Source organism: Rhinoderma darwinii, chromosome 1 (genome assembly GCF_050947455.1).
Source record: "Rhinoderma darwinii isolate aRhiDar2 chromosome 1, aRhiDar2.hap1, whole genome shotgun sequence".
NCBI classification, from domain to species: Eukaryota; Metazoa; Chordata; class Amphibia; order Anura; family Rhinodermatidae; genus Rhinoderma; species Rhinoderma darwinii.
Window position 1 is genome coordinate 38,610,327 of NC_134687.1, and position 23,212 is coordinate 38,633,538.

At 44.4% G+C, this 23,212-nt stretch overlaps 1 protein-coding gene across 6 annotated transcripts in view; it reads left to right on the plus strand.

The window, feature by feature from the left end:
- LOC142749535 (uncharacterized) overlaps positions 1-23,212 on the plus strand; it is a 129,217-nt gene that overhangs the window by 18,532 nt on the left and 87,473 nt on the right. For all 6 annotated transcript variants that reach the window (XM_075857673.1, XM_075857683.1, XM_075857694.1 and 3 more), the window contains exons 7-8: positions 4,359-4,509; positions 17,883-17,927. In XM_075857673.1, the coding sequence (XP_075713788.1) occupies positions 4,359-4,509; positions 17,883-17,927 (196 nt within the window). The remainder of the gene's footprint in view (positions 1-4,358; positions 4,510-17,882; positions 17,928-23,212) is intronic.

The window sequence follows — 23,212 nt, forward strand, 5'->3', positions numbered from 1 at the left end:
CATGTCCCTTACGTCCTGCTGAGAGGGTCTCCCTAATAAATATACAGTATATAATATATAAATTGCAGCCTCTGTTCCATGCATTGGTTTGTTTTATCTAATAGATGCCAAAATTTAAAGAAGCCCCCTTAGGGCTTGTTCACATTAGCGTTGAGCACCATTTATTTTTCCATTTACCTTATCCTTACTACCGGTCTATTGAAAGTAGAGACCTGTTTAAATGACACTATATTTAAAGGGATTATCTCATTAGGATAATTAGCAAGGTTAAAGAGGCTCTGTCACCAGATTTTGCAACCCCTATCTGCTATTGCAGCAGATAGGCACTGCAATGTAGATTACAGTAACGTTTTTATTTTTTAAAAACGAGCATTTTTGGCCAAGTTATGACCATTTTCGTATTTATGCAAATGAGGCTTCCAAAAGTACAACTGGGCGTGTTGAAAAGTAAAAGTACAACTGGGCGTGTATTATGTGTGTACATCGGGGCGTGTTTACTACTTTTACTAGCTGGGCGTTGTGTATAGAAGTGTCATCCACTTCTCTTCACAACGCCCAGCTTCTGGCAGTGCAGACACAGCCGTGTTCTCGAGAGATCACGCTGTGACGTCACTCACTTCCTGCCCCAGGTCCTGCATCGTGTCAGACGAGCGAGGACACATCGGCACCAGAGGCTACAGATGATTCTGCAGCAGCATCGACGTTTGCAGGTAAGTCGATGTAGCTACTTACCTGCAAATGCTGATGCTGCTGCAGAATCAACTGAAGCCTCTGGTGCCGACACGATGCAGGACCTGTGAGTGACGTCACAGATCTGCAATGCCAGAAGCTGGGCGTTCTGAAGAGAAGTGGATGATACTTCTCATCAGAACGCCCAGCTAGTAAAAGTATTAAACACGCCCCGATGTACGCACATAATACACGCCCAGTTGTACTTTTACTTTTCAACACGCCCAGTTGTACTTTTGCAAGCCTCATTTGCATAAATACGAAAATGGTCATAACTTGGCCAAAAATGCTCGTTTTTTTAAAAATAAAAACGTCACTGTAATCTACATTGCAGCGCCGATCTGCTGCAATAGCAGATAGGGGTTGCAAAATCTGGTGACAGAGCCTCTTTAATGTAGTATTACATACAGGCCCTTTAAATAAATGGCCAACCATACAAGATGGCCCGGGTCCATCAGAGCCTTCTACACCAGCTGACAATCGGTCGGTGCAGCAAGCGCCGATCAACGAGACATCGTTGATCGGTGCTCATTTGCTCGCGTCACAAGGAGCTATGGATGGGGACGAGCGGTCGTTACTCCAATCGCTCGTCCCCATCCATTATTATCATGTCAGCAGCGCGTCTCCCTGTTTACACACCAAGATGTGCTGCCAACAACAATAATATTTCACTTATTTTTTAAAACGATACGATCAGCAGATGATCGAGATAATCACCCAGTTTAAATGGTCCTTTAGGGTGCTCTTACACAGCCAGATTTGCAGGCCGGTAAACAAGAACTGATCGACATTGCGTTATTAGGCGCTCGTTAGCTCGATTTACATGGAGCAATGATTGGAATGTTTGGGGACAAACGATCGTTAATACCATTGTCCGTCCCCATACATTTACAATTTGTTGGCAGCGTATCCCTTGTTTATACTGGGAGATGTGCTGCCGACTTGCGTCCTTTTTCTGGCCGCATTAAAGATGCGATCAACATATGAACAAGCATTGGCTCGTACGTCGGTTAATCGCTGCCATGTTTACACATGGCAATGACCGGAAACGAGCGTTCGTATGAACACTCGGTCGACCAATCAGTCCGTGTAAAAGGGCCTTGACTTGGCAGTTCTCCATTTCAGTTCATAGAGGGCAACCCCCTTTAAACAGGAGTGGCCTTAATGTGAAAGCCCTTTTAATCCTCACTGAAGCTGTCTCATGGATTCATGTATAAAACCGAGATTGAAGTCAAGATATCATTAAAACTTGGTTAAATCAATGGCTGCTACACAGGCCAATGATCGGTTAAACAAGCGTTCATGCGAATGCATGTTCCCATTTATTTCAATGTGTAAACCGGGAAAGATCAGCCGATGAACAGCTAACTGGTCGCAAGTCGGCAGCACATCTCCCTGTGTAAACGGGGGATGTGCTGCCGACATGATGCAAGTGCATGGGAACGAACGATCGTGGTAACGTAGTAATACATTATTGCTCTGCTTGAAAGGAGCAAACGAGTGCCAACCAACAGGCTGTATAGTCAACTGTTTAAAGGTGGTAAACTAGGGCGAATATCTGCCCATGTAAAACCGCCTTAAGCAATTTACGTCGATCTACATTCCTCACCCACACTAGTTTGCCATTCGTTTACACCAGGGGTCTCAAACACTCGGCCCCTGAGGCTGTCATTTGCGGCCTGCGGGACACCAAAGCTGCCTTGTGTGAGGAGAGAGCAGGCCGAAGGAGGAGAGTGTTCCGAAGGATGTCCTGAAGGAGTGCAGTCCCTTTTCTGTTCTGCTGGATCGTTGATGGTAGGTGAGCAATTGCCATACGGCCCCCTGTAGATAGCGCCCCACACTGTTGACAGCGCTCCACCCCCCCCCCCCCTTCCCTGTAGATAGTTCCATTGAGGCCTCTGTAGGAGTGGAATCCATGGACAGTGACTTCAGGGGCTCCTCCAGCAGAGGAATCCCCGGCCAGAGCGTCGACAACGCTCTGGCCGGGGAATCTGGTCCAAGGGGATCCCCTGACGTCATTGTCCATATATGGACAGTGCCTCCGGGGGCTCCTCCAGCTGTGCTTTGGCTGGGGATTCCACTCTGTAGATAGCTCCATTGGGGCAACCTCTCAAAGGGGTGTGTGTGGCATAATGCCACAGAGCCCTCTGTAGATAATGCCACAGAGCCCTCTGTAGATTATCTACAGAGGGCTCTGTGGCATGATCTACAGAGGGCTCTGTGGCATGATCTACAGAGGGCTCTGTGGCATGATCTACAGAGGGCTCTGTGGCATGATCTACAGAGGGCTCTGTGGCATGATCTACAGAGGGCTCTGTGGCATGATCTACAGAGGGCTCTGTGGCATGATCTACAGAGGGCTCTGTGGCATGATCTACAGAGGGCTCTGTGGCATGATCTACAGAGGGCTCTGTGGCATGATCTACAGAGGGCTCTGTGGCATGATCTACAGAGGGCTCTGTGGCATGATCTACAGAGGGCTCTGTGGCATGATCTACAGGGCTCTGTGGCATTATCTACAGAGGGCTCTGTGGCATTATCTACAGAGGGCTCTGTGGCATGATCTACAGGGGGCTCTGTGGCATGATCTACAGGGGGCTCTGTGGCATGATCTAAAAAGGGGCTGCCTAATCTTGACATTGTTGTCTGCCAAACGCTGGCAACTGAGCAACCAGACTGCATTTAACGACGCTTAAACTGAAAAACTGGATTGTTAAAATAAGCACGTAGAGTAAACTTGCAAATTTCCGGTAAGTTTAAACCGAACGGTATTATTATAGTGCTGTAGTATTGTTATAGTAATGTACTATTCTAGTAATGTAGTATTATTATAGTAATGGCGTATTATTATAGGAATGGAGTATAATAGTAATGTAGCAGGATTATTATTGTAGTATTGTTATAGTAATGTTGTATTGTTATAGTAATGTTGTATTGTTATAGTAATGTAGTATTGTTATAGTAATGTAGTATTGCAATAGTAATGTAGCGTTATAGTAATGTAGTATTGCAATAGTAATGTAGTGTTGTTGTATTGTTATAGTAATGTAGTATTAGTATAGTAATGTAGAAGTATTGTTATAGTAATGTAGTGTTGTTGTATTGTTATAGTAATGTAGTGTTGTTGCATTGTTATAGTAATGTAGTGTTGTTGCATTGTTATAGTAATGTAGTGTTGTTGCATTGTTATAGTAATGTAGTGTTGTTGCATTGTTATAGTAATGTAGTGTTGTTGCATTGTTATAGTAATGTAGTGTTGTTGCATTGTTATAGTAATGTAGTGTTGTTGCATTGTTATAGTAATGTAGTGTTGTTGCATTGTTATAGTAATGTAGTGTTGTTGCATTGTTATAGTAATGTAATCTTGTTATAGCAGTTCAAATAACTAAATGATTAAAAATAATTTTGTATTGTATCAAATTTGAAAGTAATGCGGCCCGTCAACTTCCCATTTTTTCTATGTGCGGCCGGTTTACTCGGCTGACTTTGAGACCCCTGGTTTACACCCTCTCTTAAAAGGACATACCCCAGTTACGTGCATTGTTTTCCAATTAATTTCTACATGTTTTACTGCATAAACTTTTGTACTATAATTCTTGCTATGGAATAATTTATTTGCTTTCCTGCAGAAGCTGCAAGCTGACAAGAAGTCCGCTAAGGAGGTGCTATATGAAGCTCTGTGTCCCATTCAGAATATAACTGACATGGAAACCTTTTTTTCCTATTTGTTTCAAGAATTTTACCTCCACCTGTACCCTGATCTCCATGTTGTCTTACAATGTAGGTTACGTATGAGACTAAAAAATGTTTAATGTATCTTAAGATATGTACAACCATTTGCACGCTGCAATAATTTTGTTTTTTATTGCTCTGATGCATATTAAAAAAACAAAATTAAGCAACGTACCGTTTAGGGTTTACAGTTACGACCTTCTTTCTGCCCCTTCTTCTGCAAGAAGCAGATGGAGTAGAGTAACACCTAACTGCAGATCAGGCCACACAAAGGAACAATAGATTGGGCAGATTAAGGGCCAGTTCACACACAGTTTTTTGACGCGATGCCCCCCTCGGAAAAAGCGGCAAAAAACGGCCAAAAATGCCTCCTATTGATTTCAATGGGAGGTGGAGGCGTTTTTTTCCTGCGAGCGGAAAAAACGTCTCGCGGGAAAAAGAAGCAACATGCCCTATCTTCGGGTGTTTACATTACTGACCTCCCATTGACCTCAATGGGAGGCAGAGAAAGCGTATTTCGCTGTGTTTTCTTTTCCCCCTTGACGCTCAATGGCCGCGGGCGAAAAATGCAGCAAACGGCATGCAGGCAGATCAAAATCAAACGTAAAAGCACACCGCGTATCCGCCCTGTACGGCGTGGGGAATTCCGGGCAAAAAAAACACTATTTACAGAACATGTGAACTGACCCGTACGGCCCATATTGGCCTGTGTAAAAGGACCCAAACACATGACCGCACACACAGGGCATGTTTGTAGACTGTAACCATGGCACACATGTGTTGTCTGGATTGGAGCTGTATATACCAAATCATATGATATGATATATTTTTTTTAAAAACAAGGCTATTTGCGTTATTTTTTATTTTGGATGCATAAGGGTAATGCAAAAATAGTTGCAAAATCGGACATATCTTTTAAAGAGGCTCTGTCACCAGATTTTGCAACCCCTATCTGCTATTGCAGCAGATCGGCGCTGCAATGTAGATTACAGTAACGTTTTTATTTTTAAAAAACGAGCATTTTTGGCCAAGTTATGACCATTTTTGTATTTATGCAAATGAGGCTTGCAAAAGTACAAGTGGGCGTGTTGAAAAGTAAAAGTCCAACTGGGCGTGTATTATGTGCGTACATCGGGGCGTGTTTACTACTTTTACTAGCTGGGCGTTGTGTATAGAAGTATCATCCACTTCTCTTCAGAACGCCCAGCTTCTGGCAGTGCAGACACAGCCGTGTTCTCCAGAGATCACGCTGTGACGTCACTCACAGGTCCTGCATCGTGTCAGACGAGCGAGGACACATCGGCACCAGAGGCTACAGATGATTCTGCAGCAGCATCGGCGTCTGCAGGTAAATCGATGTAGCTACTTACCTGCAAACGCTGATGCTGCTGCAGAATCAACTGTAGCCTCTGGTGCCGATGTGGCCGACACGATGCAGGACCTGTGAGTGACGTCACAGCGTGATCTCTTGAGAACACGGCTGTGTCTGCACTGCCAGAAGCTGGGCGTTCTGAAGAGAAGTGGATGATAATTTGGCAGGGGAATGGATAATAATTTGTCTTGGTCTGAACGATTAGCTCTGACCACTTTAGAGAAAAAAGAGAATATTGTTCTCAAATCATCCGATAAAGGTGGGAACATTGTGGTCATGAGCAGGGATGGCTATAAGAAGATGTGTGAGGACATTTTATTTAACCATGACTGCTATACCATTTTAAAGGATAACCCCACGGCATTATTCAAGAAAGAGTTGCTGAGCATTTTGAGTGATGCAAAGAGCAGATCTTTGATTAGTGCAGGGGAATTTGGGTTTTTATACCCACAATTTCCTGTTATGGCGTGTTTCTATAGCCTGCCCAAAATCCACAAAGGTTATCCTCCTTTACGTGGCAGACCTATTGTTTCAGGCATAAATAATTTAACTCAAAATGTGAGCACGTATGTTGACCAAGTGTTGCGTCCCTTTGTTTTGAGTCTCACATCATATGTGCGTGACACAATGGATGTCCTGAAACAGATTGATGGCATTTCCCTGGAGAAAGATACAATTTTGGCGAGTCTGGATGTCGAGGCGTTGTATTCATCCATACCGCACAAATGTGGCTATAAAGCGGTCGAGTACTATTTGGGATCTAGAGGTACCCAGTTTGTAGCTCATAACCAGTTTGTCATGCAGTTATTACAGTTTGTTCTTGAAAGAAATATATTTATTTTTGAAGACAAAATTTTCCATCAGAAATGTGGTACTGCAATGGGGAGTCCTGCTGCTCCCACCTATGCAAATTTATTTCTTGGCTGGTGGGAGGAGACAATTGTCTTTGGGGACAAATTTGTCAATTGGACTTCATCTGTTGGATTATGGATTAGATATATTGATGACGTGTTGATCCTCTGGAACTCTACAGTGGATGAGTTCCATAATTTTGTAGCAGCCCTCAACAAGAATGATGTAGGACTTAAATTCACATGTGAGATCAGTGAGAAAGAATTGTCTTTTTTAGATTTGAAAATCACAAAAACATCAGATGGCACAATCCACACTAAGGTACATAGGAAAGAAACAGCAACAAATAGTTTCCTGCAATGGAATAGCTGTCATCCCCATTCCCTCAAAAGTGGCATACCAAAAGGCCAATTTATGAGAGTACGTAGGAATTGTAGTTCTATGGGTGATTTTGAGTTCCAGGCCAAGGAGCTCAAAACAAGATTGAAGGACAGAGGTTTCCCCGAGAGGGTTATCAGGAAGGCCTATGAGGGAGCAAGGGATGCTGATAGGCAATGTCTTCTGGTCCCTAAAAAACGGAAAGAAGAACAGGTCACAAGACTCATAGGTACCTATGATTCCAAACAAAATGATATTATGCAGATACTGAATAGGTATTGGCGTATTCTCAGTTCTGATACAGATCTGGTAGATCAAATCACACAGAGGCCGTCTGTCACCTATCGGAGAGGGAAAAATATAAGGGACAGAGTCATGCACAGCTGTTTTGACCCCATTTCACCTAGGGGCACGTGGCTGGACAGACAAATACCAGGCACCTTTAGGTGTGGTAGTTGTAAAGCCTGTGATTTCATTTTTAAAGGTAACAGCTTCACTAGCGTCACCACACAGAAACAATACACTATTCGGGATTATGTCAATTGCAAGACTGCGGGAGTGGTCTACCTAATCACATGTCCATGCCCCCTTAACTATGTGGGAAAAACAGCACGACAATTTCGTCGCCGTATTAGGGAGCATGTTGGAGATATTGTCCATGATAGGGACACCCCAATATCTAAGCATGTGCATGCCAAACACCAAGGCCAGGCAGCATGTTTAAGGTTTCAAGCTATTGAACTTGTTAGACCCCCCAAAAGAGGAGGTGATTGGGATAACCTGATTTTACGCAAAGAAGCACAATGGATCCACAGACTGGAATGCATACATCCAGCAGGTTTAAATGAGCAGACTAATTATACATGTTTTATTTAACACTCCGTATGGACGACCTATCTCCCTTGGGTTGCCCAGGGGGTGGGTGAGTTCATTTTTGCCTAACACATGTAGGTTTGAGATGGCCCTATTGGTCTGCCGTTTTTTAACGGCGATCGTCTCTCGGTCCCCCATGTCATGAGGGATCGTATTTCCTTCCACCCTACATGTGATTAATTACATTTTTAGTTGCTTTGTGAGGTAGCCTACTTGCGGTGTTTAACTGTCCCGCGAGATTTACTTACAATCCATTATCGTGTAGCGCTTACCTTCTCCTATTTTGGCAGTCTGGGCGAATTGTCCTTGACTTCTACTGCGCCTGCGCGTGCGGCTTGACGCGGCCGATGATGACCCCTGGTTGTCAGCTGACGGCGGGGGGTCACATGGGCAGGTGTCACTAATCGTGAGGGTGTGGGGATTGGTCAGTTCATGTTTGCCGCTAGAATACGAGGGGTGGAGTTTAGCGTTTATAGTAACGTAGCGCCTGCAATGAAGTATGCCGTTGACATCAATACGTGCATCTTTGCCGTGACGCACAGCAGAATATCTGCTGTTAAAGGATTCTATCGCTGGTGTGAAGGCCAGAGTTACCATTATACGGACCCCTGAGGATGAGTACCTGAAACGCGTAGGGTCGTTGTACTGTTTATGGAATGTTTGCATTGGGGATAGTCATATCGTGTTACACCCAGCACTAGGAGACCCGATCTATTCGGACGCCTGTGCTTTATTTTGGGATTGTACTATTGATGTGCCCTGGATATATGCTGTTTCCAGACATAATATTGTTATAAACACCGAGTTAGATGTATCACAATGACTCAGTGTTTTTTGTTTAATACGTTTTTTAACTATCACGGTGGGGCTTATGTCACAGTGGTGTGTTACCCCTGTTTTTAACTAGTTACTAATTAAAAGGTATTTTTTACTTTATTGTTACTTCAGTGAACTATATAATTTACTCATATTGTGGGAGCACAATTAGATTTCTATCAAACTAGACAGTGAAATTACATTTAATCCATACAGTTAATAATTTCAGTTTATCTAGGTATGGCAGCCTTTGCACTTTCTGAATTAAACACGGATGGGTGGATGAGTGAGGCCAAAAGCGTCTTTTCAGAGTGTGAACTGACGTATACAGTTCAGGGTGCATCTCTCAAATCCACCTTTAAAAATCTTAATAGACTGCACAAAGATTATACTAGAAGTTGGTGGGAGATCCAGAGTCTGGAAAACTATTTAAAGAATAAGATAGTTCCCAGAGGTCTCAGGGTCCCCATTGTCCCAGCATTAAGATTAAAAACCGCTAATATTAAAGAAAGGTGGGAACAGGAGATTACAGGGAGCTCACTTAGGCTGATGCAGATCTTGGTAGAGGAAGAAAAAGTCCAGTTTGACTTTATTAGTGTTGAGCTTAAAAAAGAGATTGAGGCAGCCAAGTCCTTGGTAGATACCCCAGGTTTTGAAAAAAAGGACAAAATCCTCCAACAAACTTTGGAAAGGTTTACTAATCATCTTAAGGAACGAAAACACTTCCAATTCCAGAGAGACCTACAGGAATTTAGGGAGAAAAAAGCGTATGATTTTGTCACTACACAACAACAGCAATATCAACAGACCAATAGGGGGCCGAGGGAATCTGACCCTTCCACATCAGAGAGTGAAACTACAGACTCTGAAAGAGTGGGCCCATTCTTTGGCGGTAGTGGTGGGAAACACAAATTTAGGGGAGGAGCAAGAAGTAGAAATAGAGGCCGTGGGAGAGCCTCTTCTAATAGTGGCAATAATTTTTTAGCCAACAATCCTCCCATTTCCCGCTATATGCTGAGGGGTCAAAAGGATTAGTGAAGGGGAATAACATGGATAGGCTTCAAATCATTAACCTTTCTGAATATAATTTGAGTGCATCAGAGATTACACTATTAGAAAAGGGACTTTCCTTTGTCCCTACAGTTAAATTTGACTCATTTTCGTGGATAAAAGATCTCAATTTATTTGCTCGCAAACTTAAATGGATAAAAAATTTTAAACACCATAATAGAAAAAAATGCATGGAATTAGGCCTAGAGGAGTCTGATATGGAAGGTCTTTCGGCCCTTGAGGGGCTATTAGAGGAATCTGGACGCACTCCAGGTATAGGTCCCTTCACCAACCTTAAAATGAAGAGTAGGAAATTGCCACCTATAGGAGACTTTACCAATGTGGATTTATTTGTGGAGATGGTGGGAGATGAGATCAAAAGTCTCAGTCAGGATAGCAGGGGAATGGATAATAATTTGTCTTGGTCTGAACGATTAGCTCTGACCACTTTAGAGAAAAAAGAGAATATTGTTCTCAAATCATCCGATAAAGGTGGGAACATTGTGGTCATGAGCAGGGATGGCTATAAGAAGATGTGTGAGGACATTTTATTTAACCATGACTGCTATACCATTTTAAAGGATAACCCCACGGCATTATTCAAGAAAGAGTTGCTGAGCATTTTGAGTGATGCAAAGAGCAGATCTTTGATTAGTGCAGGGGAATTTGGGTTTTTATACCCACAATTTCCTGTTATGGCGTGTTTCTATAGCCTGCCCAAAATCCACAAAGGTTATCCTCCTTTACGTGGCAGACCTATTGTTTCAGGCATAAATAATTTAACTCAAAATGTGAGCACGTATGTTGACCAAGTGTTGCGTCCCTTTGTTTTGAGTCTCACATCATATGTGCGTGACACAATGGATGTCCTGAAACAGATTGATGGCATTTCCCTGGAGAAAGATACAATTTTGGCGAGTCTGGATGTCGAGGCGTTGTATTCATCCATACCGCACAAATGTGGCTATAAAGCGGTCGAGTACTATTTGGGATCTAGAGGTACCCAGTTTGTAGCTCATAACCAGTTTGTCATGCAGTTATTACAGTTTGTTCTTGAAAGAAATATATTTATTTTTGAAGACAAAATTTTCCATCAGAAATGTGGTACTGCAATGGGGAGTCCTGCTGCTCCCACCTATGCAAATTTATTTCTTGGCTGGTGGGAGGAGACAATTGTCTTTGGGGACAAATTTGTCAATTGGACTTCATCTGTTGGATTATGGATTAGATATATTGATGACGTGTTGATCCTCTGGAACTCTACAGTGGATGAGTTCCATAATTTTGTAGCAGCCCTCAACAAGAATGATGTAGGACTTAAATTCACATGTGAGATCAGTGAGAAAGAATTGTCTTTTTTAGATTTGAAAATCACAAAAACATCAGATGGCACAATCCACACTAAGGTACATAGGAAAGAAACAGCAACAAATAGTTTCCTGCAATGGAATAGCTGTCATCCCCATTCCCTCAAAAGTGGCATACCAAAAGGCCAATTTATGAGAGTACGTAGGAATTGTAGTTCTATGGGTGATTTTGAGTTCCAGGCCAAGGAGCTCAAAACAAGATTGAAGGACAGAGGTTTCCCCGAGAGGGTTATCAGGAAGGCCTATGAGGGAGCAAGGGATGCTGATAGGCAATGTCTTCTGGTCCCTAAAAAACGGAAAGAAGAACAGGTCACAAGACTCATAGGTACCTATGATTCCAAACAAAATGATATTATGCAGATACTGAATAGGTATTGGCGTATTCTCAGTTCTGATACAGATCTGGTAGATCAAATCACACAGAGGCCGTCTGTCACCTATCGGAGAGGGAAAAATATAAGGGACAGAGTCATGCACAGCTGTTTTGACCCCATTTCACCTAGGGGCACGTGGCTGGACAGACAAATACCAGGCACCTTTAGGTGTGGTAGTTGTAAAGCCTGTGATTTCATTTTTAAAGGTAACAGCTTCACTAGCGTCACCACACAGAAACAATACACTATTCGGGATTATGTCAATTGCAAGACTGCGGGAGTGGTCTACCTAATCACATGTCCATGCCCCCTTAACTATGTGGGAAAAACAGCACGACAATTTCGTCGCCGTATTAGGGAGCATGTTGGAGATATTGTCCATGATAGGGACACCCCAATATCTAAGCATGTGCATGCCAAACACCAAGGCCAGGCAGCATGTTTAAGGTTTCAAGCTATTGAACTTGTTAGACCCCCCAAAAGAGGAGGTGATTGGGATAACCTGATTTTACGCAAAGAAGCACAATGGATCCACAGACTGGAATGCATACATCCAGCAGGTTTAAATGAGCAGACTAATTATACATGTTTTATTTAACACTCCGTATGGACGACCTATCTCCCTTGGGTTGCCCAGGGGGTGGGTGAGTTCATTTTTGCCTAACACATGTAGGTTTGAGATGGCCCTATTGGTCTGCCATTTTTTAACGGCGATCGTCTCTCGGTCCCCCATGTCATGAGGGATCGTATTTCCTTCCACCCTACATGTGATTAATTACATTTTTAGTTGCTTTGTGAGGTAGCCTACTTGCGGTGTTTAACTGTCCCGCGAGATTTACTTACAATCCATTATCGTGTAGCGCTTACCTTCTCCTATTTTGGCAGTCTGGGCGAATTGTCCTTGACTTCTACTGCGCCTGCGCGTGCGGCTTGATGCGGCCGATGATGACCCCTGGTTGTCAGCTGACGGCGGGGGGTCACATGGGCAGGTGTCACTAATCGTGAGGGTGTGGGGATTGGTCAGTTCATGTTTGCCGCTAGAATACGAGGGGTGGAGTTTAGCGTTTATAGTAACGTAGCGCCTGCAATGAAGTATGCCGTTGACATCAATACGTGCATCTTTGCCGTGACGCACAGCAGAATATCTGCTGTTAAAGGATTCTATCGCTGGTGTGAAGGCCAGAGTTACCATTATACGGACCCCTGAGGATGAGTACCTGAAACGCGTAGGGTCGTTGTACTGTTTATGGAATGTTTGCATTGGGGATAGTCATATCGTGTTACACCCAGCACTAGGAGACCCGATCTATTCGGACGCCTGTGCTTTATTTTGGGATTGTACTATTGATGTGCCCTGGATATATGCTGTTTCCAGACATAATATTGTTATAAACACCGAGTTAGATGTATCACAATGACTCAGTGTTTTTTGTTTAATACGTTTTTTAACTATCACGGTGGGGCTTATGTCACAGTGGTGTGTTACCCCTGTTTTTAACTAGTTACTAATTAAAAGGTATTTTTTACTTTATTGTTACTTCAGTGAACTATATAATTTACTCATATTGTGGGAGCACAATTAGATTTCTATCAAACTAGACAGTGAAATTACATTTAATCCATACAGTTAATAATTTCAGTTTATCTAGGTATGGCAGCCTTTGCACTTTCTGAATTAAACACGGATGGGTGGATGAGTGAGGCCAAAAGCGTCTTTTCAGAGTGTGAACTGACGTATACAGTTCAGGGTGCATCTCTCAAATCCACCTTTAAAAATCTTAATAGACTGCACAAAGATTATACTAGAAGTTGGTGGGAGATCCAGAGTCTGGAAAACTATTTAAAGAATAAGATAGTTCCCAGAGGTCTCAGGGTCCCCATTGTCCCAGCATTAAGATTAAAAACCGCTAATATTAAAGAAAGGTGGGAACAGGAGATTACAGGGAGCTCACTTAGGCTGATGCAGATCTTGGTAGAGGAAGAAAAAGTCCAGTTTGACTTTATTAGTGTTGAGCTTAAAAAAGAGATTGAGGCAGCCAAGTCCTTGGTAGATACCCCAGGTTTTGAAAAAAAGGACAAAATCCTCCAACAAACTTTGGAAAGGTTTACTAATCATCTTAAGGAACGAAAACACTTCCAATTCCAGAGAGACCTACAGGAATTTAGGGAGAAAAAAGCGTATGATTTTGTCACTACACAACAACAGCAATATCAACAGACCAATAGGGGGCCGAGGGAATCTGACCCTTCCACATCAGAGAGTGAAACTACAGACTCTGAAAGAGTGGGCCCATTCTTTGGCGGTAGTGGTGGGAAACACAAATTTAGGGGAGGAGCAAGAAGTAGAAATAGAGGCCGTGGGAGAGCCTCTTCTAATAGTGGCAATAATTTTTTAGCCAACAATCCTCCCATTTCCCGCTATATGCTGAGGGGTCAAAAGGATTAGTGAAGGGGAATAACATGGATAGGCTTCAAATCATTAACCTTTCTGAATATAATTTGAGTGCATCAGAGATTACACTATTAGAAAAGGGACTTTCCTTTGTCCCTACAGTTAAATTTGACTCATTTTCGTGGATAAAAGATCTCAATTTATTTGCTCGCAAACTTAAATGGATAAAATTTTTTAAACACCATAATAGAAAAAAATGCATGGAATTAGGCCTAGAGGAGTCTGATATGGAAGGTCTTTCGGCCCTTGAGGGGCTATTAGAGGAATCTGGACGCACTCCAGGTATAGGTCCCTTCACCAACCTTAAAATGAAGAGTAGGAAATTGCCAACTATAGGAGACTTTACCAATGTGGATTTATTTGTGGAGATGGTGGGAGATGAGATCAAAAGTCTCAGTCAGGATAGCAGGGGAATGGATAATAATTTGTCTTGGTCTGAACGATTAGCTCTGACCACTTTAGAGAAAAAAGAGAATATTGTTCTCAAATCATCCGATAAAGGTGGGAACATTGTGGTCATGAGCAGGGATGGCTATAAGAAGATGTGTGAGGACATTTTATTTAACCATGACTGCTATACCATTTTAAAGGATAACCCCACGGCATTATTCAAGAAAGAGTTGCTGAGCATTTTGAGTGATGCAAAGAGCAGATCTTTGATTAGTGCAGGGGAATTTGGGTTTTTATACCCACAATTTCCTGTTATGGCGTGTTTCTATAGCCTGCCCAAAATCCACAAAGGTTATCCTCCTTTACGTGGCAGACCTATTGTTTCAGGCATAAATAATTTAACTCAAAATGTGAGCACGTATGTTGACCAAGTGTTGCGTCCCTTTGTTTTGAGTCTCACATCATATGTGCGTGACACAATGGATGTCCTGAAACAGATTGATGGCATTTCCCTGGAGAAAGATACAATTTTGGCGAGTCTGGATGTCGAGGCGTTGTATTCATCCATACCGCACAAATGTGGCTATAAAGCGGTCGAGTACTATTTGGGATCTAGAGGTACCCAGTTTGTAGCTCATAACCAGTTTGTCATGCAGTTATTACAGTTTGTTCTTGAAAGAAATATATTTATTTTTGAAGACAAAATTTTCCATCAGAAATGTGGTACTGCAATGGGGAGTCCTGCTGCTCCCACCTATGCAAATTTATTTCTTGGCTGGTGGGAGGAGACAATTGTCTTTGGGGACAAATTTGTCAATTGGACTTCATCTGTTGGATTATGGATTAGATATATTGATGACGTGTTGATCCTCTGGAACTCTACAGTGGATGAGTTCCATAATTTTGTAGCAGCCCTCAACAAGAATGATGTAGGACTTAAATTCACATGTGAGATCAGTGAGAAAGAATTGTCTTTTTTAGATTTGAAAATCACAAAAACATCAGATGGCACAATCCACACTAAGGTACATAGGAAAGAAACAGCAACAAATAGTTTCCTGCAATGGAATAGCTGTCATCCCCATTCCCTCAAAAGTGGCATACCAAAAGGCCAATTTATGAGAGTACGTAGGAATTGTAGTTCTATGGGTGATTTTGAGTTCCAGGCCAAGGAGCTCAAAACAAGATTGAAGGACAGAGGTTTCCCCGAGAGGGTTATCAGGAAGGCCTATGAGGGAGCAAGGGATGCTGATAGGCAATGTCTTCTGGTCCCTAAAAAACGGAAAGAAGAACAGGTCACAAGACTCATAGGTACCTATGATTCCAAACAAAATGATATTATGCAGATACTGAATAGGTATTGGCGTATTCTCAGTTCTGATACAGATCTGGTAGATCAAATCACACAGAGGCCGTCTGTCACCTATCGGAGAGGGAAAAATATAAGGGACAGAGTCATGCACAGCTGTTTTGACCCCATTTCACCTAGGGGCACGTGGCTGGACAGACAAATACCAGGCACCTTTAGGTGTGGTAGTTGTAAAGCCTGTGATTTCATTTTTAAAGGTAACAGCTTCACTAGCGTCACCACACAGAAACAATACACTATTCGGGATTATGTCAATTGCAAGACTGCGGGAGTGGTCTACCTAATCACATGTCCATGCCCCCTTAACTATGTGGGAAAAACAGCACGACAATTTCGTCGCCGTATTAGGGAGCATGTTGGAGATATTGTCCATGATAGGGACACCCCAATATCTAAGCATGTGCATGCCAAACACCAAGGCCAGGCAGCATGTTTAAGGTTTCAAGCTATTGAACTTGTTAGACCCCCCAAAAGAGGAGGTGATTGGGATAACCTGATTTTACGCAAAGAAGCACAATGGATCCACAGACTGGAATGCATACATCCAGCAGGTTTAAATGAGCAGACTAATTATACATGTTTTATTTAACACTCCGTATGGACGACCTATCTCCCTTGGGTTGCCCAGGGGGTGGGTGAGTTCATTTTTGCCTAACACATGTAGGTTTGAGATGGCCCTATTGGTCTGCCGTTTTTTAACGGCGATCGTCTCTCGGTCCCCCATGTCATGAGGGATCGTATTTCCTTCCACCCTACATGTGATTAATTACATTTTTAGTTGCTTTGTGAGGTAGCCTACTTGCGGTGTTTAACTGTCCCGCGAGATTTACTTACAATCCATTATCGTGTAGCGCTTACCTTCTCCTATTTTGGCAGTCTGGGCGAATTGTCCTTGACTTCTACTGCGCCTGCGCGTGCGGCTTGATGCGGCCGATGATGACCCCTGGTTGTCAGCTGACGGCGGGGGGTCACATGGGCAGGTGTCACTAATCGTGAGGGTGTGGGGATTGGTCAGTTCATGTTTGCCGCTAGAATACGAGGGGTGGAGTTTAGCGTTTATAGTAACGTAGCGCCTGCAATGAAGTATGCCGTTGACATCAATACGTGCATCTTTGCCGTGACGCACAGCAGAATATCTGCTGTTAAAGGATTCTATCGCTGGTGTGAAGGCCAGAGTTACCATTATACGGACCCCTGAGGATGAGTACCTGAAACGCGTAGGGTCGTTGTACTGTTTATGGAATGTTTGCATTGGGGATAGTCATATCGTGTTACACCCAGCACTAGGAGACCCGATCTATTCGGACGCCTGTGCTTTATTTTGGGATTGTACTATTGATGTGCCCTGGATATATGCTGTTTCCAGACATAATATTGTTATAAACACCGAGTTAGATGTATCACAATGACTCAGTGTTTTTTGTTTAATACGTTTTTTAACTATCACGGTGGGGCTTATGTCACAGTGGTGTGTTACCCCTGTTTTTAACTAGTTACTAATTAAAAGGTATTTTTTACTTTATTGTTACTTCAGTGAACTAGATGATACTTCTCGTCAGAACGCCCAGCTAGTAAAAGTAGTAAAAACGCCCCGATGTACGCACATAATACACGCCCAGTTGGACTTTTACTTTTCAACACGCCCAGTTGTACTTTTGCAAGCCTCATTTGCATAAATACAAAAATGGTCATAACTTGGCCAAAAATGCTCGTTTTTTAAAAATAAAAACGTTACTCTTATCTACATTGCAGCGCCGATCTGCTGCAATAGGAGATAGGGGTTGCAAAATCTGGTGACAGAGCCTCTTTAAGATGACCATACAAAATCTGGCTGGAATAGATTATTATTAGGAGTATGTTAAAATTTGATCAGTACCAGCAAATGAACATTTTCTGCAGTGGTAAGAATAGTTAGAATAGAAGGTTCATTCTTTAAAATGTTTCTGGGCCTTAGAGGTAAATGTTGCGATTATATCACCAAAGAAAAAATGTCGGGCAACGAAGGGGACAATATTTCCCAGGTTCCCACCATGCCACCAATTCATACAGTGCAAAAACCAACACCATAAAAAGGCATAAAAATGAAAAGTTGTGTGTTTTTATTAAAACCAGTTCTTGCATTTTGCAGGTGTAAATGCCGCATTGACCATGGAGATCTGTCCGCCTTCTACAGGTATTTGTTTATAGACCTCCTGTATATTTCAGCCCACTAATAAGCATTACAACTCCTCTAACTGTTATCTACATATAAAGTGGCATAACTTTGTTATTACAGTACATTACTTACTGACCTCACATCTCCTGGCAATCCCTTCTTGTTCAGTGTCTATAAAGAGCAGCTTGCTTTCGTGATTTCTGTGAAGATTAGTCACTATACAGTAACCTCATGTAGAAAAAAAAACAATGTCCCAGAATGCAGTGCAGCAGAGACATGCACACTTTAGAGCTATATTCCCGAGACCAACATAATAATTTAAAGGGCTTAAAAACTAAGGGCCTAACCGCAGGTATTACAGCTTTGTCCATTCACTTGAATGGGGGGGAATCTGTAATACTGTGCGCAGCCACTATGAATGTGACGCCGTTGTGCAGTACGGAGCTGTGTAAGCAATGAAGGGGGAGCAGCACTCATCGGTGCACCTTGGGGCCTTTAAACAGCTGATCAGCAGGGGTGCCGAGAGTCAGACCCCCACAGATCAGATATTGGTGACCCCTTTAAGTAATTTTACTGTTATGTATTATTCACCCCCACCTAGGCTGTTTCCTTGGATATCTATTGCCAAAGGACACAAATCGCAAAAGCCACCACAACATACAGTATCTACAAAAGAACTACAGTACGTGCCCGTCCTCTGCTATTTAAATGTCAGAGACAGGCAGCCTTTGAGTTGCCAACAGGGAGGGCAGCTTTTGTAGAGTGTCCATGCACACATTGATCTGCCGGAATACATTGGTAGGAAAACCTTTTAAATTGTATAGATGTAAGAAACCTTATTCGTGACAATTTGTAATAATTCCACTTTTTAACCTCTTAATGACCAGACCTGAAATGGCCTTAGTGACCAGCTAAATGAAAAATGTTTTCTTTGAGGCATTGGGATTTCTTTTTGCGCAGTTTAAAGGGGTTTTCCGGAAGTAAAAAATTACTTTTAATTAAACTAAACAATAAAAAAACATTTAACTTTGTAATGTACTTACGTTTGATTAGCTGGCTGTATCGTCGTATCCCCTCTTCCGTCACGTGACCGCTTGTCCATGTAAAATTTGCACTTCCTGTGCATACCCGTCAATTCGCGCCTAACTTGCGGTTTCCGGTTTTCACAGTGTACGGTTACATCATAAATGACGTAACTGTACCACGTGTTTTCCCCATCTGCTTAGAGCATGCGTGGTTGACACTACCACGCATGCTCTGTTAAATGATATGGCTGCGTCTTCAGCAGCAGTGTTTCATTGCGCATGCGCAAGTCTTAATATGTGGTGTCGGTGTGCACTGTGACGGCCGTGTCTGCCGTAGCTCGCTCTCTCCTTCTCCTCACAGTTCGAAGCGCATGTGTGGAGGAGGAGGAGGGTGTTTATTTGCTCACTGTAGGAGCGGAATCCCCAAACCCGGGATTGGGGATTCCGCTCCAGGAGAAGTCACAGACTTCACTGTGTCCATATATGGACACAGTGACTTCTGAAGCGGAATCACCGGCGAATTGGCCGGGGATTCCGCTCCAAGAGAAGTCACAGACTTCACTGTGTCCATATATGGACAGTGACGTCAGGGACTAATGAAGCGGAATCCCCGCCGATGTGGCCGGGGATTCCGCTCCAGGAGAAGTCACGGACTTCACTGTGTCCATATATGGACACAGTGACTTCTGAAGCGGAATCACCGGCGAATTGGCCGGGGATTCCGCTCCAGGAAAAGTCACTGACTTCACTGTGTCCATATATGGACAGTGACGTCAGGGACTTCTGAAGCGGAATCCCCGCCGATGTGGCCGGGGATTCCGCTCCAGGAGCAGTCACTGACTTCACTGTGTCCATATATGGACCGTGACGTCAGGGACTTCTGAAGCGGAATCCCCGCCGATGTGGCCGGGGATTCCGTTCCAGGAGAAGTACCTCACTTCACTGTTCATATATGGACAGTGAAGTGAGGGATTTCTCCAGAGCCGTCCCCTACAGGAAAGTACGGAGGGTGGCATTACCTACAGGGGGGGGCTATGTGGCATTACCTACAGGGGGGCTGTGGCAGTATCTATAGAAGGTAGTGAATGGGGCCGCAATTCTCTCGTGGATTTTCGGGGGAATTGCGCCCACAAAAGCATGTTAGTGTGTATGGGGCCTTACATACATTTATAGTAAGTTATGTAAAAAAAAAGAAACGTTTTACCATTGTTTAGAGTAGTGTTTGGCGTTTGCTTCACTGTAAGGCCCTGTTAACAGTTATTTGCAGGCAGAAAATTCTGCCTCAAAATTTCGCTTGAATTTTCAGCCAGATTTTGATCTGCCTCCACGCCGTTTGCCACGATTTTCGCCCGCGGGCATTGAGCGCAACGGGCAAAAACGCTGCAAAAAAAAACGCTTTTTCTGCCTCCCATAGATGTCAGAGGAGTAAACGCCCGAAGATGGGGCATGTCGCTTCTTTTTCCCTCAATGGCCGCAGGCAAAAAACGTGGCAAACGGCGTGCAGGCAGGTCAAAATCTGCCTCCAAATTCAAGACAGAATCTTGATGCAGAATTTTCTGCCAGCAAAAAAACTCAGTGTGAACAGGGCCTAATACAGGATCTATTGGAACAGATCCAGCAGCAGGTGAGGTAAATGTGCTGACTGGATTGTGTGTACCAAGATGTCTGACATAGGTGGAGTGGGCAGACTTAGGGCATGTTCACAAGGCCTATTTTCGTCCGTTTTTCGGGCCGTAAACTCCCGAAAAATCCGAAGCAGAACGCCTCCAAACATCTGCCCATTGATTTCAATGGGAAAACGGCGTTCTGTTCCGAAGGAGCGTTTTTTGATGTGTTTTTTTACACATAAAAAAACAACCGCGAAAAAGAAGTGCAGGAAACCTCTTGAGACGTTTGGAGCCGTTTTCCATAGACTGTAGTGAAAAAAGCTCCAAAAACGGGCGTAAAAAACGCAGCGAAAATCGTGATTTGCACAAAAAACTTCTGAAAATCAGGAGCTGTTTTCTCTTGAAAACGGCTCCGTATTTTGAGACGTTTTGCCTGTGAACATACCCTGACATTTATCAGGCTGTGGAAGGGGCGGGGAGGGAGATGGGTGCCTGTACTTAGATCAGGGATAGATGGAGGCACAAAGGATAGTGATGATTATTACTGTGTAAGGGCTTATTCAGACGAACGTGTAATACGTCCGTGATTTTCACGCGCCTCACACGGACCTATATTAGTCTATGGGGCCGTGCGTGCAGACTGTCTGTGAGATTCACGCAGCGTGTGTCCGCTGCGTAAAACTCACGACATGTCCGATATTTGTGTGTTGTTCACGCATCACGTACCCATTGAAGTCATTGGGTGCGTGAAAATCAATCGCAGCACACGGAAGCACTTCCGTGCTACACGCGTGATTCGCGCAACAGCAGTAAAAAGTATGAATGAAAACCGAAAAGCACCACGTGCTTTTCTGTTTACAAACGGAGTGTCATAATGATGGCGGCTGCGTGAAAATCACGCAAACACGCATCATACGGGGCTGACACACGGAGCTGTTATGTACCTTTTGCGCGCACAAAACGACGTGTTTTTTGCGCAAGCAAAAGGCACACGCTGGTGTAATCCAGCCTCAGACCGTGTGCAGGGAGGGAGCGTCTGCCTGTAATCTGTAATTAGAGCAGGGAAGGACCATGTGACCATAGAGGGGCGTGGCAGTATGCAAATAGCTGAGGTGCTTTGGAGGAAGGGGGAGGATCAGGGGCGGACATACCGCATGTGCAGCCGGTGCAGCTGCACAAGGGCCCCGCGTGGGAAGGGGGCCCGTTCAGTGGCGTAACTACCACAGTAGCAGCCGTAGCAGCTGCTACGGGGCCCGCGGCATGGGGGGGCCCGTGTCGCCCTGACAGGCACATTACATTTTATGTACCAGGCCTGGCGGCACGGGCCCCCTCATGCCTAGTAGCATCACAACACTAGGCATGAGGGGAGGGAGGGGGCAGGGGCCCGGTGATAGCCGCCACACTGCACTACCAATCGGGAGGGAGGGGGCGGGTGCCCGGGCCCGGTGATAGCCGCTACACTGCACTGCCAATCTGGCACAGATGAATAGGACAGGACGGCGATGCTGGTGGTAGGAGGAGCGCTCAGGCAGGGGAGAGGACAGGGGGCGGTGCGACGTAAGACTTCGGGCGGCTGGACAGTACAGTCAGGACTGCCGGAGAACTCATAGGATGAGCGGAGGACAGACACAGGACGAGTGGAGGACGTGCAGACTGCAGAGGACAGGTAGATGAAGTTAAAAAGTTCATGTCAGAAGGGAGAAGTTTTTATGTAGAAAAATCTGCCTCATAATTCCTTCCGGAATTTTGAGGCATATTTTGACCTGCCGGTAGAACACTTCCCGCGTTTTTCATTGCGTTTTTTTGTGGCGTTTTTCGGCCATCGGGCCGTGGGCAGGGAAACGCAGCAAAAAACGCATTTTCTGCCTGCCATTGTTGTCAATGGGAAGTCAGAGACAGAAACGCCCGAAGAAAGGGCATTGCGCTTCTTTTTCCCGCATGCGGTTTTTACTGCTCGCAGGAAAAATTTCATGGATTTCAATGGGAGGCACTTTCTGACGTTTTTCGCGAAAAAAACCTCAGTGTGAACTCCCCCTAACACAGGGGCGTAACTACTGCTATAGCAGCCGTAGCGGCTGCTACGGGGCCGCGGCATGAGGGGGCCCGCGTCACCTGCCGGCACGGGCCCCCACCTTGGCCGGAATCTCCGCTAGCTGCCGCTATGGCTGCTACAGCGCGATGCCACGGAACACTACGGCAGAGCAGGGAGTATCTCCCCGCTCTGCCATTAAACATAAGACATGTATCCCCTATCCACAGGATAGGGGATACGTGTGTGATCGCTGGCATTGATAGGGAGAACGGGGGACCGAAAGTCCCCTGAAGTTCTCCATCACAAACCTCGGACTTCCGGGGTCTGTGTCGGCAGCTCCGTAGAAATGAATGGAGCGCCGGTCACACTTGAGCTGCGCAGACACCGGAAGTCAGAGGTGAGTGATGGAGAACTTCGGGGGACTTTCGGTCCCCCGCTCTCCCTATCAATGCCAGCGATCACACATGTATCCCCTATCCTGTGGATAGGGGATACATGTCTTTTGTCTTTTCACACTGTAGGTCGCATTTTTTTGAGTGATTGGGGGTGTATGGCGTTCCCTACAGGGGGGGGGCTGTATAGCGTTCCCTACAGGGGGGGGCTGTAAGGCGTTCCCTACAGGGGGGGCTGTATAGCGTT